The sequence below is a fragment of the Erpetoichthys calabaricus genome, chromosome 2 (genome assembly GCF_900747795.2).
Source record: "Erpetoichthys calabaricus chromosome 2, fErpCal1.3, whole genome shotgun sequence".
Classification (NCBI taxonomy): Eukaryota; Metazoa; Chordata; class Cladistia; order Polypteriformes; family Polypteridae; genus Erpetoichthys; species Erpetoichthys calabaricus.
Window position 1 is genome coordinate 163,067,795 of NC_041395.2, and position 19,148 is coordinate 163,086,942.

The 19,148-nt window shown below is 39.5% G+C and overlaps 1 protein-coding gene across 2 annotated transcripts in view; it reads left to right on the forward strand.

Moving 5' to 3' along the window:
* The window catches only part of tnikb (TRAF2 and NCK interacting kinase b), a 375,714-nt gene that overhangs the window by 234,786 nt on the left and 121,780 nt on the right, over window positions 1–19,148 (forward strand). For both annotated transcript variants that reach the window (XM_028794715.2, XM_028794717.2), the window contains exons 9-12: window positions 4,564–4,642; window positions 7,054–7,229; window positions 10,912–10,978; window positions 11,297–11,495. In XM_028794715.2, the coding sequence (XP_028650548.1) occupies window positions 4,564–4,642; window positions 7,054–7,229; window positions 10,912–10,978; window positions 11,297–11,495 (521 nt within the window). The remainder of the gene's footprint in view (window positions 1–4,563; window positions 4,643–7,053; window positions 7,230–10,911; window positions 10,979–11,296; window positions 11,496–19,148) is intronic.

A 19,148-nucleotide genomic window follows, 5' to 3' on the forward strand; every position in this document is an offset into this window, starting at 1 on the left:
TTTTAAATGAGACAGATGTGCTCAATATATAATTTTTAGTTGAATAATTGTATGCTTTGCACATATGGAGCTCGAGTGAATTCTCTGCATTGCTCCCTTCAACTCCTTTTCTGAGATACTGAGTGATAAATCGTTTTCCCACTGTCCTCTTGGATCTTTGAAAGGGAGAGACTGTAAAATGGTTTTATATATTACAGAAATGCTGTCTGAGTCCTTGAAACTGAGCAATATTTTTTCCAGCATAGAGGGAGGTGGGAGGTGAGGAAAATCGGGCTGTTTCTGTTTAACAAAGTTTCTAATTTGAAGGTAGTGAAAAAAATGTGTTGCTGGAAAATTAAATTTGGAATGTAATTGTTCGTAGGATGCAAAGACATTGTCTGTGTACAGATCTCTCAGTGATTTAATCCCAAATGTTTTTCAGATACTAAGAGCTGCATATGTTTGCAACGGTAGAAAAAGGTGGTTCTCGTGCAAAGGTGCTACAGATAAAAGCTCCTCTGTCTTAAAATGCTTCCTACATTGGTTCCATATTCTGATTGAGTGAAGCACAATTGGGTTGTTAGTATATTGATGATAAATTGCATTTATTGGGGCACAAAGCAAGGAATATAAAGAAGTACTGGAAGATTTTATTTCTATTATGGATCAAGCCAGTGTATGCTCATCTATTTGTGTCCATGTCCAGGTTTTTATAGTTTGTGTGTTTTCAGCCCAGTAATAAAATTGAAAGTTTGGTAGAGCCATACCACCTTCTGCCTTAGGTCTTTGTAGGGTTGCTCTTTGGACACGTGGATGTTTTGAATTCCAAATAAATGAGGTTATGGTTGAATTTAAGTTCTTAAAAAACGATTTAATGATGTATTTTGGAATGTTTAGAAATAAAAAAAGAAGCTTCGGAAGGATATTCATCTTAACAATATTAAGTGAGATGAAGGGTTCACCATCTATACAAGTCTTGCTTAATTTTTTCCATACAGACAACGGAATTTTGTTGATAAAGAGCTTTATGTTTACTTGTGATGTTTACCCCTAGGTATTTAAACTGATCTACAATGATAAAAGGAAGCTGCCCAATCTAATATTGTATGCTTGAGAATTCACGAGAAAGAGCACACTTTTATTCAAATTAATTCTGAGACCAGAAATCTTTTGGAATTCTGTTAGTTCTGTTATCACTGCAGGCACAGTATTTTGTGGATTGGATGTATAAAGTACCATATCATCTGCATATAGAGAAACTTTCTGTTCAAGTCTTTCTCTGATAATCCCCTTTATCTCTTAACCATTTTGAAAGTGAACTGCCAGTCGCTCAATGGCGATTGCGAAAAGTAGTGGTGACAAGGGGCATCCTTGTCTAGTGCCACGTTCTAGTTTAAAGTAATCTGAATTAATGTTAATACAAACTGAAGCTTCTGGATTGGTATACAGTAGTTTGATCCATACACAAATGTTCAGGCCAAACTCAAATTTCTCCAATGTAGTGAAAAGGTAGTTCCATTCAGGCATATCAAATGCTTTTTCTACATCCAATGATAATAATATCTCTGGGGTGTTTGACTTTGCAGGTTAATATATTACATTAAACAGGCGTTGAAGATTGGAAGCTAGGTGTCTGCCTTTAATAAATCCAGTTTGATCTTGTGATATTTTCAAAGGCAGCACGTTCTCCATCCTTCTAGCTAGGACTTTGGAAAGTCTTAACTAATCTTAACATCAATATTCAGAAGTGAAATTGGTCTGTATGATGCACATTGTTTTACGTCCTTATTTTATTTAGGAAAGATGGTGATTAATGCTTGGTGAAAAGTTTGAGGTAAAATTTTATTGTCTCTAGCTTCTGTGAATGTTGCTAATAAAAGGGGAGCTAGCTGAGTGGAGAACTTCTTATAAAATTTGACAGGATAGCCATCAGGGCCTGCTGCTTTCCCACTCTGAAGTGACTTTATAGCATCTAGTAATTCTGATAGTGTCAATGGTTTATGCAATTCCTCTGCACTGAGAGTATCTATTTGTGGTATCTTCTTTAAACTCAGTAGAATATAAGGACTTATAGTAGTCCTTAATGTGTGCATTATATTTTTATGGTTAATTATTGTGTCTCCATTTGTGTTGGTGATTACTGGGATTGCATTGTAAAATTCTTGCTTGTGGATATGTTGAGCTAAGAGCTTATTAGCTTTTTCTCCATGTTCATAGTAATGATGTCTTGATTTAAAAATTTGTTGTTCAGTTTCTTTAGTTGTTAACATGTTGAGCTCTGAATGTATGGCCTGCCTTTTCCTATGGAGAGCCTCACTTGGACACCTGGCATGTTCTTGATCTATTCCAGTAATTTCGCTGATTAGCTCTGATACCTTCTTGATTTCTAATTTATTTCTGTGGGAAAGATATGAGATAATCTGTCCTCTTAAGAAGGCCTTCAGGGTTTCCCAGAGTGTTCCTGCAGAGACCTCTGAGGATGTATTTGCCTCTAGAAAATAATAAAAGTGGGTTAAGAAGCCATCTGCGAGATGAGTATGTGGGGCATAATGATTCTTTCTTAATAAGTGGGTCTTCTGTAAAAATACTATTTTAGCGTTTGGACCTGTTAAGTGAGAGAATACTTTCTTTCTCTTTAATTCGTGATTCAGGCCTTTAACATTCCAGCTCACAAAGTTAACTGTCCTGTCATGGAGACATTGATTCTAAATTTTTGATGTCATTTTGTAGTCTTAACTGAACGTGACACAACTTTGACCTTAATTTCCAGTTTTCCCAGGAGTTATTGCCATGAAGCCTATTGTTACGTTGGTAATTATAATTATAAGGATTTAAAGGATAGATTAGAGATAGCTTGCTCTCATTCTCTCTCCCCCTAACCCCCCCCCCCACGTCCCCCCACCACACCATTTTGCCTCCCCATGTGAGGCTGGACCACACTTCACATTCTCTCTCCCCCTAACCCCCCCCCCCCCCCCCCACGTCCCCCCACCACACCATTTTGCCTCCCCACGTGAGGCTGGACCACACTTCACAAAGTCCCAGTCCTCTGACATACTTAGAGACAGAGCACATCCAAAATAAAACAAGCCCCCCAGCAGTGGCGTATGAGGTTTAAAATTGACATTTTTTTGCCGATACAGTCCAAATACTATAAGCATAAAATATACTCTTCAACAGTCTTGAAATAGTAAGATAGTAAACCCAGGGAATGGTGTTAAAAGTGGCCCTGGATAAGCATAGTAAACCCTAATGCAATATTAACAACTAGCCAACCCGCGGCGTAGCATACGCCGCATAATTATGTATTGATGGGTGAACACTTCCTGAAAGACACAGTTGTCCAGATGGGCTGGGTTTGAGGATATGACTGTAAGTGAATGAAAAGATGGAACTCTGGAGAGAGCAACATTCAGTTGTCCGTGACTGAAAACTGGAGGACCGCCGCCGTGCCCCGACCTCCCAGAGCGAGGGACGGGGCTGGATGGCGGTCGGGAGTGTAGGGCAGAACGGGGGGAGAGGCGAAGGATGCCCATGGAGAACGCCCTTTCCACCCCATCCGCCTCTCCGGAGAGAGGACGGGGAAGGGGGCCCGAGAGGTTTCGGGTCCTAACCGTCCAATGACGGGTCGGCACAACCGGTAATGATCCTTCTGCAGGTTCACCTACGGAATTACGATTTTTACTTCCTCTAGATAGTGAAGTTTGATCGTCTTCTCGGCGCTCCACCAGAGGCTGCGAACGACCGCGACAGGGCCGATCCAAGGACCTCACTAAACCATCCAATCAGTAGTAGCGACGGCCGGTGTGTACAAAGGGCAGGGACTTAATCAGTGCGAGCTTATGACCCGCACTTACTGGGAATTCCTCGTTCGTGGGGAACAATTGCAAGCCCCGGTCCCCATCATGAATGGGGTTCAACGGCTTACCCCCACCTCTCGGCACTGGGTAGACACACGTTGATCCATTCAGTGTAGCGTGCATGCAGCCCCGGACATCTAAGGGCATCACAGACCTGTTATTGCTCAATCTCATGTGGCTGAAAGCTTAGCAGCTGCAATAGTTTTACACTCCAGTACATTGCGGTGAATGCTGGTAACAGTCAGGCGGGCGGGCGGGCAAGCATTCTCGTCCCATGGTTTTAGAGTTGGCAGGCGTGGCTATGTCGTGCGTATCCCATGGTTGTCTTGTGTGCCCTGGTCAGCTGCTTAGTGAATTACGATATATATATAGATAACAATAAACCAAAGGTATGATGTTAAACAGTCTCCAAGTTTGCACATTCTCATTTTGTCTTTGTAGGCTTTCTTTGGATACTCCTGTTTCCTTCAACGACCCCATTGGATTTGTGTGCATAAGTGTGTCCCATTATGATGTTCATGGGATAGATAGCCTTGAGCTCCCTATGAATCTACAATGAATTAAGATAGTAGAGAGAAGCTATGAATGCATATTTTTCATTTGGCAGTGTCTTATAAAAGATAACTATCAGTCATTCTTTTTACTGAGTATTACACCGCATTAAATGAGTGTGGCTAATAAAATATCATAAAATTAATGATGTATTTCTTGTTCACTTTTCTAGCTCTTTGTGATATGCATCCAATGAGAGCCTTATTTCTTATTCCAAGGAGTGCACCGCCAAGGTTAAAAGCAAAGAAGTGGTAAGTGGAGATGGTGATCCTCTCTTCCAATTTGCTAATCTGTAGGAGAAATCAGTTCAATTTCTTTCAGCTCAGATGCTCTCAGATTCTCCATCATGTCCATCAAGTTATATTAGTAACATATTATAGTAACTTTCGTTAATTTAGTTAAGAAATCTTTACAAACCTTTTTAACAGATGAAAGGATTTAATTTTAGATTATGTACTGCTAAAAGATAGTCCAACCATATGGCAAAAGTAAGACCACACCCAGATACATCCCACCAGACATTTGCTTCTCAACTTTCCACTTCAGCTTAATTTCAGTTAGTAAGTGATTTGTATTTGGGAAACGTATGTCAGTTAAAAAATTAAGCAAATTCATACAAGTGACAAATCAACACATCACCCAAACAATAATGCTAAACCTTATTTTAGCATCTTTGCTTTATTTCTAATACTTTATTCCACTCACAACAACAACATTTATGTGTAGAGCACGTTTTCATATGATGTAGCTCAAAGTGCTTTACAGGATGAAGAAAGAAAAAAAAGAAAAAATATAAAACCAAAATTAGACAATACTAATTTTAAAAAAATAAAAGGACAGATGGCCAGGGAGGACAGAAAAAAAAAAACTCCACACGGCTGGAGAAAAAAACAAAATCTGCAGGGGTCCCAGGCCATGAGACCGCCTATCCCCCACTAGGCATTCTACCTAACATAAATGATCTCAATCAGTCCTCATGGTTTTCAGGCTTCATGTGGAAGAATTAGCCGATGATGGTCATGTGGACCTCTGGCCTTCAATCCATCAATGTAGGGACATCACGGTGCTTTGATCAGGTGGTGGTGGCGCAGGTCGCCACCACAGAAAACTGGAAAGAGAACAGCAGAAAAAGTCAGGGTTAGTATGGATTTCAGAGACATGAAAAAAATGATAATTAAATGCATATACAGAATATCAGGGTTACACTAAAATGTAGCTATGAGAAAGCCATGTTAAAGTAATCAGTTTTAGCAGTTTTTTAAAATGCTCCACCGTATTAGCCTGGCAAATTTCTATCGGTAAGCTATTCCAGATTTTAGGTGCATAACAGCAGAAGGCCGCCTCACCACTTCCTTTAAATTTAGCTCTTGGAATTCTATGCAGACACTCATTTGAAGATCTAAATTTACAATTTGGAGTGTAAGGTGAGAGGTATTCCAAAATATAGGAAGGAGTGAGATTATTTAAAGCTTTGTAAACCATAAGCAGTATTTTAAAGTCAATTCTAAATGACACGGGTAACCAATTTAGTGACATCAGAACTGGAGAGATGTTCTTGGATTTTCTTTTTCGAGTTAAGATTCTAGCAGCTGCATTCTGCACTAGTTGCAATTGATTGATTTCTTTTTTGGGTAGTCCTGAGAGAAGTGCATTACAGTAATCTAGTCGACTAAAAACAAAAGCGTGAACTAATTTCTCAGCATCTTGAAAAGTTATAAGAGGTCTAACTTTTGCAATATTTCTTAAGTGAAAAAATGCTGCCCTAGTAATCTGATTAATATGTGATTTAAAATTTAGGTCAGAGTCAATAATCACCTCTAAATTCTTTACCTCCGTCTTGACTTTTAAGCCTAATGTAAAAACATTACTGTTAATGCTGAGTTTGAGTTACATCAAAATATACAAACTAATGTGATTTTATGTACTACATTTTACTGGAAGGGAACCATTTCTTTCTACTGTATACCTCGTTTCATATTTCTTATAGATACCTACACAAGGCAATTAACTTTTGATCATTTAGATATCAGGTGCATATGAATCTAAACATTTGATAAAACATCAGAAACGTGGCAGATATGTTCATTGCTTATTAATGCTGATTCTGGTGTTAAAATTCCAGGCCTTGATCATGAGCCTTTTTAAATAAGTGTCTGCCTCCTTTAGTTCAGATTTGTACTTATATATAAACAGTGTAGCAAAGCCAACCATGTCTGCTTTCAGAACATCATCTTGTGTCACCCTATAATGTGATAAAATGGCTGTTGTATCACAACTGATGCTCAAAAGCAGAAGGAGAGGAATGGAACAATGAAAAGATAGGACTGATGGGTATACCGTCTTCAGTACTTTGCCAATTACAGACCTTGGAGCCTTGAAAGGAGACTGCTGCTGAGTCAAAGCGTGTTTAATTAATGGTTTATACTGTATGATATCTTAGTAATATACTCATCACATGCATGTTTACAAATATGCCTAAATATCTGAACAAGGGATAATTATGCTCTTGCCTTTAAATATATAATCCCTTAAAGTCAATTAAGGTAAATATTACTGGACCACTGAGTAATTAGCTGCCAGGCCAGTGCAAAATATTATTTGGTGCTATAGTTGTGTACCTCTGAAAACTTGCCGTTCTAAACTTTGTTTGTAATTTTCATAGGTCTAAAAAATTCCACCTCTTTGTTGAAGCATGCTTGGAAAAAGATCATAACAAACGACCATGCACAGAAGCTTTGCTGAAAAACCCTTTCATTCGAGATCAGGTCAATGAGAGACAGGTCCGCATCCAGCTCAAAGACCATATCGACAGGACCAAGAAAAAACGAGGAGAGAAAGGTACTGTTATAAAAAGGCTAAAGACCCAGCTCTTGAATCTTTCTAGAGCACATCCTTCATTCTAGAGCACATCCTTCTGCATGAACTCCCTGAGTGGAGCTGCACAGTTTGTTTCTTTCAACTGATTCGCTATTTCCACTGTTCCACTGAAGTTACAGTGTCCTCATGGTGTCTGTTAATCTTTTAATACTCCATCCATTCATCCATCCATTTTCCAACCTGCTGAATCTGAAAACAGGGTCACGGGGGTCTGCTGGAGCAAATCCCAGCCAACACAGGGCGCGAGGCAGGAACCAATCCCGGGCAGGTCACCAACCTACCGCATATCTTTTAATACTCTTATGTTAAATTTAAATTTTTTGTTGTTCATTATTTGATATGGCAGAAGAGTCTTGTACTTTGTTGGTGCTGCTACATAAAATAAATTAACAATGTGCAGTATATCAGTCTACATTACCAAAATTATGAAAAACAAGACACACCAGAAAAATAGGTACAGGATTTTAAAAGCTGGTCAAGCCTTTGCTAATAAATAAGATAGCATTGTTCCATTTTCAAACTCTGTGGTGATCCAGAAAAATGCTTTGTAGTTCTTAAATTTCTGAGTTATGACTAAACTCCAGTAATCTTTGGTTATGTAGCCAAACTGGAAAAAAGTATACATTTTTTTTTTTTTTGATAGTAGTTACTATAGGTAAGGGGTAGTCAATTATGGTTTAAGGAGGTCTGGATAGAGAAAATTTCCCCATGTACAGGTGTTTAAGTTGTATTATAATTTTTACATTACAATTAATTTATATATTTTGAAGTAGCATTGCCATTGTATCAACATCTGCACTGTGTGAAGTCAATGATTCAAATCAAATGAAGAAAGTTCAATGCAATTTCAATAATATTTATTTTCAGTGCAACTCTGGACTCTGGAGGGCTAAATACAATACAATAAGACAAAATAAATAACAAAAGTAAAAGCAAGGTAAATTTGACATTCAACTGATTATTATAAATAACAAGTACTTTCATAATAATAATAATAATAACAACAAGTTTTGACGTTTCAACAAAAAAAAAGACTTGACCTCATATAAAAATAAAATATATAAGAGTTTCTAATATGTGCACAACTGAACAGGCATAACCAGTTTCACAGTAAATCTGAACATAATTAAATAACTGAACCTATCTTCCCCTCCTTCTTTCCCTCGTATCCCACTGCCTACTTTCTCTTGTTCAGTGAGAGATTTGAGCTCCTGCTTGGTCTGCCAGGATTTTAAATCTGGGCTGGAATGGTGTCAGTGCCGTCCTCATGCATGTGTGAAGATTGTCATCACTGAATGTTTTTTGTGATGTCCCAAAATCCACGCATCTCAGAGGGAACACTCGTTAGCAAGTTGGTGGCCAGTAAATGAATGTGTTAAAATCCTTGTTGAGCGATTGTTAGTTGGCTTTAAGATCGCTTATTTTCTGTAGCCTAACTGGCGAATTTAGTGGGTAACTTTTCTCAAATGTAATTTTGTGCTTAGTTTCATAGTGTGTTTCACATTCCAGCTTTTAACCACTGCCACCGTCTCAGAGCAGATGAGACACAGCGGTTTCAAGCTTCCTACGGGAAATATGAACATAAACGCCTCGGCCCATTCCGGATTAAAAGCCCGGTTTTCAGTGTCAAGCTTTCGCCATTTAGCAAAAGCCATGGCACAATGACTATTTCGCCGCTTTTCTACGTCTTGTCTTCGCACTCCTTTATATTTTTCTCTCCATGTCACTGCTGCTGCCACAAAAGTGCCAGCTGTTTTCACTCAGAATGCAAGTTTTCCGCTCCTCTATTCAGTGAAGGCCCACCCTACTCTGCTTGTGATTGGCTGACATTCTTGCCTTCACTTCGACCAATCAAAGTCTTCATGCTTAAACCCAACCAACTCGAACCCACGAAGGCAACAAGTACTGGCCAATCAGAGACACGTAGGAGGTCACTTTCACTGAGTAGCGGTGTAGAAACATTGTCAAAAAAGAGTCGTCGGTAAAAATGTAATCTCCGCCAAAACTAAATAAAACTCAATGATATGTCTGTTCTGGGTCTAGGACCAGACAGAACAGAGTCTGAGTCCAGACTCGGACCACGGTCCGCCTATTAGTGACCTGTGCTATAGGTAATATTTTAGTGGAAGAGTTTGGCCATCTGTTACACGTAAAGTCAGAACAAAAATTAGCTGAAGTGGAACCTAAAAACACAAGCTCTCAATTAAATTTACTAAAGATTACTAAAAAATTATACAAAAAACCCAATTTAAATCCGTTAAGTAGTTCTCTTGTTTGCTAGCTAAGTGGAGGTAAGGTGTGCTCCAAAACGTGGCCAGAGATAGACAGACTCAAACAGAGGCTGGCGCGAGAGTCAGGAGGGCCCTACCCAGCTCCCCACTCCTGACATCACGCTTCCCTCTCCCCTCGGTCCGCAGCCTCTGTCTCGGATTAGTGCAAATAAATCACTCCTAAAGCGAACTCTGATAATTAGTGCGATGACAGAAGTCGCAAAATCAACCGGAATGTTCAAGCAAATTATAGAAAAAAACCAGATCTAAATCTTTTAAGCAGTTCTCTCGTGAAAAGCGGACAGATATACAAACAGACAGATGTTGGATTTTGTATATATAGAGATTAATATGTACAGTATTGTTATTATTTATTACTATTATTAGTGACAGTCAGTGTCTCTGCTTGTATGAAATAAATCTCTGAAAGCTTAATATTCTTTTTGTCTCAATATATACAAAGTGATTCCCATGACAACACACATGGGTGCTCATATGCACATGCCTTATAACCGCACCCACAACATACTGTATCAATGAAAGGTCAGCTGGCCTCTCATCAAACATTAATGCTAAAACATTAACTAAACAAGGCAAAGGGAGCAAATGTTTAGATAGATAGATAGATAGATAGATAGATAGATAGATAGATAGATAGATAGATAGATAGATAGATAGATAGATAGATAGATAGATAGATAGATAGATAGATAGATAGATAGATAGATAGATAGATAGATAGATACTTAAACAAATGAAAAGGTAAAATACTAAAATTAAATAAACTGTTTTAAATATTGATAGTAGGTTTGTTTTTGTGAAAAATTGTTATGTAATGTGGATTGCTCCTACTTTACTATATATCTTCATCCTCTATGGCAACATCTTCTGTGTGAACCATCTCCAGAAAGCATTTCATATTGACATTCCTCAGTTAAGCAGCTGCCACACAAAATTTAATAATATTCACAGTAAGTTGAAAGAGAGGAACAATGCAGAGATTCTGCTTCCTATAGTCCTCATATGGTCAGACATGGACCTAAGCAAGAGCTGACCTGAGTTTATTGCATTTTTAAAAAGAGACCATGGATACTGACATATTTATAAGAAAAAAACTTGTTTTAAGAAAGTCATAAAAGTGTGTTATTTCAGTATTGATGCCTAAAGCAGTCAAGGTGCATCCTTGGAAAGGATAAAAACATTGCAGAACAGTGATCTGCTCTGCAGTACATTCAAGCTTTTATTCCTAGCTGATCTGAGCTTCACACAGTGCCCTTTAGAGAGCACTAAGAGAAACTATAAATACTTCAAGATGACAAAACCAGACCCCTTTCAGTATGCAGTGTAACACTTCACCTTTGTTGATCTTCTAGATGAGACAGAATATGAGTACAGTGGGAGTGAAGAAGAAGAAGATAAGGATGTTCCAGGAGACCCCAGGTAAGAAATTGCCTTCATGACACTAGGGTTATGTCAATTAAAGTTGAAAATGGTGAATTCATACTGTTTTACTCAGAATTAAATATATTTTAATGCTTCTTCAGTGCTGAAACGGGACCATTCAGCTTGCCATTTCCAGGTTTGATGCAGTTTCATTTTTCTCACAGTAAATTTCTCCACTTTGTAGGCTTTTACAGATGAAAGAGCCACTGCCATCTAACCTTCTGTATTCCTCAGTCTTTTGAGAACCTAGATTATATGTTTTATTATTTTTTGTCCATAAATATATCATTTTTAATGGTGTAATTTAATCCATAGTTCTCTTATCAACATCCCGGGAGAATCGACACTGCGGAGAGATTTTCTGCGTCTCCAAGTGGCAAACAAAGAGCGATCAGAGGCTATTCGCCGTCAGCAGTTAGAACAGCAGCAGAATGATGAACATAAACGACAACTGCTGGCTGAAAGGCAGAAACGCATTGAAGAGCAGAAAGAGCAGAGGCGCAGGCTGGAGGAGGTAGGCAGCATTGGGTTTCTGTTCAAAGTGCAATGTTAAGTAGAGTAGCTTTAGAAAGGTGTCTCATAAGTGAGACTTTTTGACATTGGATGCCTGACTTTTAGAGTGTACTGCTCATGTTTGTTCTCACTGTTCTCCTGAGCAGCACTGGGCCTTTATATAATGTGATGAACAGTGGCAAAATATTCTAAACCTTGAAGCAGTGACATTACTACAGTGTGACCAAGTCCCTAAACTTACAGAGGCTTCATTTACTCTTTAATTTTATTGTGCTAGGAAAATTCATATTTTATAAAGGCTGTGTGTATGTGACACACCAACTACAGACATTGTGCGTTACTGACACTAATTTAAAACTACTGTGGCTAACTACAGTACATTCAGTGGACGTGGCACTCAACTTGTACCTGTAATGGCCGTCTGAGTATAAATGACCTACAGGAAAGCAACATTTTCAGTGGATGTTATTTGCCTCCTAGACTTTGTCAAGATAATTATGTCTCCTTACTTTTAGCTTTTTCTTAAGAACAAGAGCTGCTCTAAAATTAAATTACAGAATTCTTTCAATTATGTAGTCAATCAAATATTCAAGGATACCCATGGAAATTTAGAGGAAGTGCACTTAACACTGAAATCAGAAAGTACTTCATTACAGAAGCGGTTCTGGTAATACAGTATAGTAAAAACTGCAGAGTTCTGTACTTGAAGCAAAATCTTTGAATATTTTTGAAAAGTATCTGAAGGAGACATTAGGACAACTTAGTTATTACCTAGCAAAAAACTCTTAATGGAAAGAATATAATGTAATGTAGACCATAAATGTACAAGATGCATGGCTGAGTAAAAACTACTGTGTTCAACTAGAAATCGTGTAGTTGCTTGTTCAATCTCAATATTGTTTGCCTGCACAGTAGCCTGGTAGAAAACTTGTGTGTTGCTGGACAAAACATTAATTAAAGCAAAAAATGATGGTAAGGTAGAACACAAAGAATCATCGCTAAACTGTGGTCAAATGCCAGAGTCACGGCCAAAATGAAAAACCAGAGCTCTTAGTTGAATAAACATTGCAAAAAGCCATGACTGTAACTAGATATCTTTGCCTTAGCTAAATACTAACCAGGAATGAGTTTTGTTTGTTTTGAAGTTAATCCAAAAGCTTGGACACCAAAACCTGTGAGCCACCATCTTAAATGTTACGCATGTCAACTTCAAACCACGGGACTGGTAACAGCCAAAGAAATAACCACAAAATGAAGCAACCATGACTGACTCTACAAACAAAATTGCAGCTTAATGATATTGACAAAATTAATATGAAAATTAATAAGCATAACACAAATCATTTCTAAAAAATAATTAATGACGCAGAATGGCAAAAGATGTTCACCCGCTGAATTCATAACATTTTGTTGCATTAGGTGAGTCGATTGAAGTGCTATGACATCAATCATAGTGAACTGTCAAGAAGGACTGGCAGTGAGGAAAAGAATGGAAATGGTTAAGGCGATGAGAAGTCAGTATCCATATTTGTGTAGGTTAAAGTCAAAAACCCTCAAAATACCAAGCAGCAAAGCCCAAAACTTTAACCAGTAATCAAAGTCAAATGTCATGCAATATCCTTTTCTGACCAGAACCTCAAAAGTTTTGTTTTCCAATCCAAAATGTTGGACACTAGCAGCAGTGGGGCTTCATCTTAAATACTCCCCGATGATAACATTACACAGTGCATCTTCCAATTGTCACATGGTAGTAACAGAGCCAAGTTGTTAGCAACATCATGGTTGCCAATCTGAAAAATAAATGAAAATGGCAGAGCCCATAGGACATAAAATGGGTGGCAAGAAAGTAAATTAAAATAGTGATAAAATTTTGTTACACCTTAACAATTAATTACTAAAAATAAGAATAAAATTTAATAATATAAATAAGAAGACATTGCATTTACATAGCACTTTCCAAGACACTCAAAACACTTTGCACAGAGTAGTGGGAGCCACTTCAACCGCCATTAATGTGCAGTATCCACCTTGATGATGTGACAGTGGCCATTTTGTGTGCTCACCACACATTAGCTATTAGGTGGTGAGGAGGTGAGAGAGATAGTTAGTCAATTAGAGACAAGATGATTTGGAGGCCAGAATGACCAGGCTGTGATGGGCAATTTAGGCAGTACATCGGGACAGACCCTACACTTTACAAAAGATGGCCAGAGATCTTTTAGGATTGCACAAAATCAGGACCTTGTTTTTACATCTCATCCAATGGACGGTGCCATTTTTGCAGCATATTGTCCCCATCACTGCACTGCACTGTGGCATTGGGATCCACACTCAGTCTACAGGGTATGTAAACCTGCTGGCCTCACCAACATCTCTTCCAGCAGCAACCTCAGCTTTCTCCAGATGGTCTCCCATCCAAGTATGAATGTGCTTAGCTTCAGGTGGATTCTCTTCTGAAGCTCATGTGCAGTGGCTGTTGGCATGGAGGTACAGGGCACAAAAAAATCTGCCCATCTGAAGCCTAGAATCACAGAAAAACAGAAAACTATGAAAGAAATTGCACTGTAATATGCAAGATACTTTTGGATAAAAAGCACAGCAAAACAAGTAAGTGAACTGCATGTCACAATGTGTAGTCAGGTTGCTCTATAATTCAGAATTATGGGGGCTACAGTAATAAATGAAAACAAATACAAAGTATCTGACAACATGCAGCTAAACGATTATATTCCCAAATCACAATCTATTTTCTTTTGTAGCTAGTTTTGCAAAAATGTTTTTGAGTATGTTATTGTGTTTTATTATGTTATTTCATTTTGGGTTTAATCTAGGCTGGTGCTAGCTGGTGCTGTCTTTAAAATGTTGGACAGCAGTAGAAGAACTGACATGCAGTGCCACTTTGCAGGCACTTCTATCTGCATACACCATGTTAGGATTTATTCGAGGAGTTAATCCTAACTTGTTCCTATTGATGAATGCAGAAACTGACATGAAATGCAAGTTAGTTCATTTTAGACCTTTTGCTGCAACTTAAGCAACATTAGCATCAGCATTGTTTGTGGGAGAGATAAGTAAACTTGAGAGCTCCTTAAAGAAGCAAGTATTTCAAGCATTGACAGGAAAGACTGAATGGCTCCTGTGGTAAAAATCAGACAGCAAACAGAAAAAGGGTTTGGGGATGGCCACCCCGTATACTGCAAAAATAAAGAAAAGACGTCTTTACGGGCAGAGTTCTAAATGGAACCGGCTAACAGGTTAATAACTGAGCTTTAATATGGTAGACAAAAGAAGAGGTGGAGTCAGGATGGCCGAAACAGGAACTGATGTGATGGTATAATGGATTCTGGGTATGGGAAATGATGTCATCAGTGTTGGTCGGAAGTGACATCAACAGTGGGTGGACCGGTGGCGATGTCATCCAGGGGTTTTGGATGAACTGCAGGGGAACAGGAGGAGAGGGGATTAATTTAAGGGAGAGCGCCAACCCATGGTCTGGCTGACAAATATCAGTATTTGAACCTGAAAACTGTCCCTCATGCGCGTGTGTGTGTGACATTCCCCACTTTTGAAATTTATGTATGTAGAAAATAGCAAACTAGGTTGACTTTTGAATAGATTCAGAACTACATCTGCAATATCTACAGTGCATCAAAAGGTGCTCACTCATTCATATATTCAGTTTATCAACCTGGTTATTCTAGTACACCAAAACTCCCTTAATTATTTCTAAAACTATTCTCAAAAGTCCTTTATTTGTCCCATTTTGTTTCCTGATTGATATTCCTTCTTATGCACCATTGTCCATTTGTTAATATTGTAGTGTTTGAACCAAGCTCCAAAACGGATGGATTCTTTACATGGCTCTTTCATGTGGCTCACTATTCTTAAAAGGACATCTTGCTTTTTGCCACACTAGTTGGAAAAGCATGTGCAACTTTGCAGGGTTGCCCTTTTTATATGCGCTCCTGCTATTGATGATGTAATGTCAGTTAATAATGTTGGTTATTAATTCCTGGTTGATGTACGTTGTCCAGCGCCATTGCATAGCCCTCCCTTCAAAGTCACTGTCCACAGCAGCCACTTCCAGCTCCTTGCAAAAAAGGAATGTCGGAGTGGTCTTCTCTCCCGCTACAGTCAGGCATCTAGTGTTGAGGGCACATCAGTAGGGTTTGGTTTGCTGAATTATCAGATGGTGCAGCAGGGATGTTGTGTGCTGCACTGGCAGGTGGCAAAATCAGGATGCTGAGTGCTGTGCTGACATAAAGTGCAAAAGGGGTGTTCAGCGCTTGTCAGCTGTAGGCAAGCAGGCAAACCTTGTGTAGAGATGCAGATGTTCCAGTATCTTGGCTGTTTTCCTTTACTGAACTGGCTTTGCACATCGCGTTCCAGGTCTGGATTTAGGCTTTGATACTCTTCCCCACCACAGCTTCACAACGTCTCTATGATCTGTCCTTACCTGACACATTTTTACCACCGGCCCTGCTTCTCACAGCTCACTTGGGGTTAGTGGAAACTTGATCTGCTATACTTTCCCTCAATTCCATGAGCCTGAAGCTCCGCCGGTGTTTGAGCACCCAGGCTAATGGACCTTAGCAGATGGAGAAGTGGTGGTGGAGCTGAGAGGTGTCATTCTCTCAGCTGTCTCCATCCCTGTACTGCTGCTGCAAACAGCACTACAGATTATGGAGCTGAGCCTTGAGATTCTCCAGCACCTCCTCTGAAGACCCATGCAGGTTTGTGTTATGTCTCCAAAGCACTCAGAGCTCTGCTAAGTTGGACTGTAGGTCTTCTCCATATCTTCTGACACTTATATAGTGTCAGTGCCAAGTGCCGCAATGGATGGTTTATCTGCTCTTTACATGGCTCTTTGTGGTGGCTCTCTATTGTTAAAAGGACTGCTTGTCTTTTGCCGCACTAGTTGGAAAAGCACGTGAGACTGAGTGGAGTTGCAGTTTTTAAAGGCGCTGCTGCTATTGATGATGTAATGCCAGCTCATTCATTTGGTGACTATTCCCTGGCTGATGTAACTTGTCCAGCGTTGTTGCAATACTGAAAGCAGGTAATTCTTTCTGTTTTTTATATAGTACACATTGAGTATGCCAGTATATTGATTTACGGAACAACACTGTTACTGACTATGGATATTCACATATTGGGATCCCAGCTGCAATGGACTGGTGTCCTGTCCAAGGTTTGTTCCTGCCTTGTACCCTATATTAGCTGGGATAAGCTCCAGCACCTCCTGCAACCCTGGTCTGGATTTAGTGGGATAGAAAAAATATGTAACGTATTGTGATTCAATTCCATATTGTAGATTATGATATAAGTTATTCTTTACATTCTTTGTTCATGTGGAACTCTCTGGTGGCTTTGTTGTTGCACTCTGTCCAGTCATGTGTTGTTATATCTTCTTCTTCTTCTTCTTTCAGCTGCTTCCGTTAGGGTTTGCCACAGCGGACCATCTTCTCCATATCTTTCTGTCCTCTGTTGTTATATGACAAGCTAAATCTCTTTTGTAAATTAAGATCATAAGAAATCTGACTAATGAGAGGAGACCACTCAGTCCATCCGGCTCCTTTGAATAGATAACAGCTGTTGTTCCAATATTTCATCTAGATACCCTTAAATGTTGTTAAGGTTTATGCTTCAACTACATGACTTGGTAGTTTCTCTCTGTTTCTGATAAATGTTTGTGTGAATAAGTGCTTCTTGGGTTCAACAACAACAACAACATTTATTTATATAGCATATTTTCATACAAGTGGTGTAGCTCAAAGTGCTTTACAAGATCCATCCATTTTCCAACCCGCTGAACCCGAACACAGGGTCACGGGGGTCTGCTGGAGCCAGTCCCAGCCAACACAGGGTGCAAGGCAGGAACCAATACTGGGTAGGGAGCCAGCCCACCACAGGACACATACACACACACCCACACACACACACCAAGCACACACTAGGGCCAATTTACAGTAGAATCGCCAAAATGCACCTAACCTGCATGTCTTTGGACTGTGGGAGGAAACCGGAGCAACCCCGCACAGACACGGGGAGAACATGCAAACTCCACGCAGGGAGGACCTAGGAAGTGAACCCAGGTCTCCTTACAGCGAGGCAGCAGCGCTACCACTGCGCCACCATGCCACCCTGCTTTACAAGGTGAAGAAAGAAAAATTTATAAAAAACAAAAATAATATTAGGCAATACTAAATAATAAAGTAAAGTCCGATGGCCGGGAGGACAGAAATACCAAAAAAAAAGAAAAACAACTCCAGAGGGCTGGAGAAAAAAAACCACAATCTGCAGGGACCCAAAGCCATGAGACCACCCAGCCCCCACTGGGCATTCTACCTAAGATAAATAAATTATCTAAATCTGTCCTTATGGCTTTCTGGTTTCACGTGAAAGAATTAGATGATGATGGTTGTGGTGACTTCTGGCCTTCTGTCCATCAATGTAGGGACCGCACGGTGCTTTGATCAGGTGGTGGTGGTGCAGATTGCCACCACAGAAAACAGGAAAAAGAACAGCAGAGAAAAGTAGGGATTAGTATGGATGGCAGAGCCATGATAAAAATAACAATTCAATGCATATATAGTTTATCAGCTTTACACTAAAATGTAGCTATGAGAAAGCCATGTTAAAGTAATGGGTTTTTAGCAGTTTTTTTAAAGTTCTCCACTGTTTTAGCCTGGCGGTAAACTATTCCAGATTTTAGGCGCATAACAGCAGTAGGCCGCCTCACCACTTCTTTTAAGTTTAGGTCTTGGAATTCTAAGCAGACACTCGTTTGAAGATCTAAGGTTACAATTTGGAGTGTAAGGTGTCAGACATTCGGATATATAAGATGGAGCGAGATTATTTAAGGCTTTGTAAACCATAAGCAGTATTTTAAAGTCACTAATGTAGTGACATCAGAACTGGAGAGATGTGCTTGGATTTTCTTTTCCGAGTTACGATTCTAGCAGCTGCATTCTGCACTAGTTGCAATCGATTAATGTCTTTTTTGCATAGTCCTGAGAGGAGTGTGTTACAGTAATCTATCCATCCATCCATTTTCCAACCCGCTGAATCCGAACACAGGGTCATGGGGGTCTGCTGGAGCCAATCCCAGCCAACACATGGCACAAGGCAGGAAGCAATCCCGGGCAGGGTTCCAACCCACCGCAGGACACACACAAACACACCCACACACCAAGCACACACTAGGGACAATTTTGAATCGCCAATCCACCTAACCTGCATGTCTTTGGACTGTGGGAGGAAACCGGAGCGCCCGGAGGAAACCCACGCAGACATGGGGAGAACATGGAAACTCCATGCAGGGAGGACCTGGGAAGCAAACCCAGATCTGCTAACTGTGAGGAAGCAGCGCTACCACTGCCGCCCCTACAGTAATCTAGCCAACTGAAAACAAAAGCGTGAACTAATTTTTTAGCATCTTGCAAAGTTATAAGGGAATTTTTGCTATATTCCTTAAGTGAAAAAATGCTGTCTTGGTAATCTGATTAATATGTGATTTAAAATTTAGGTCAGAGTCAATAATTTCCCCTAAATTCTTTACCTCCATCTTGACTTTTAAGCCTAATGGATCAAGTTTATTTCTAATACCCTCACTATATCCCATTTTTGCCAATATCTAAGATTTCTGTTTTCT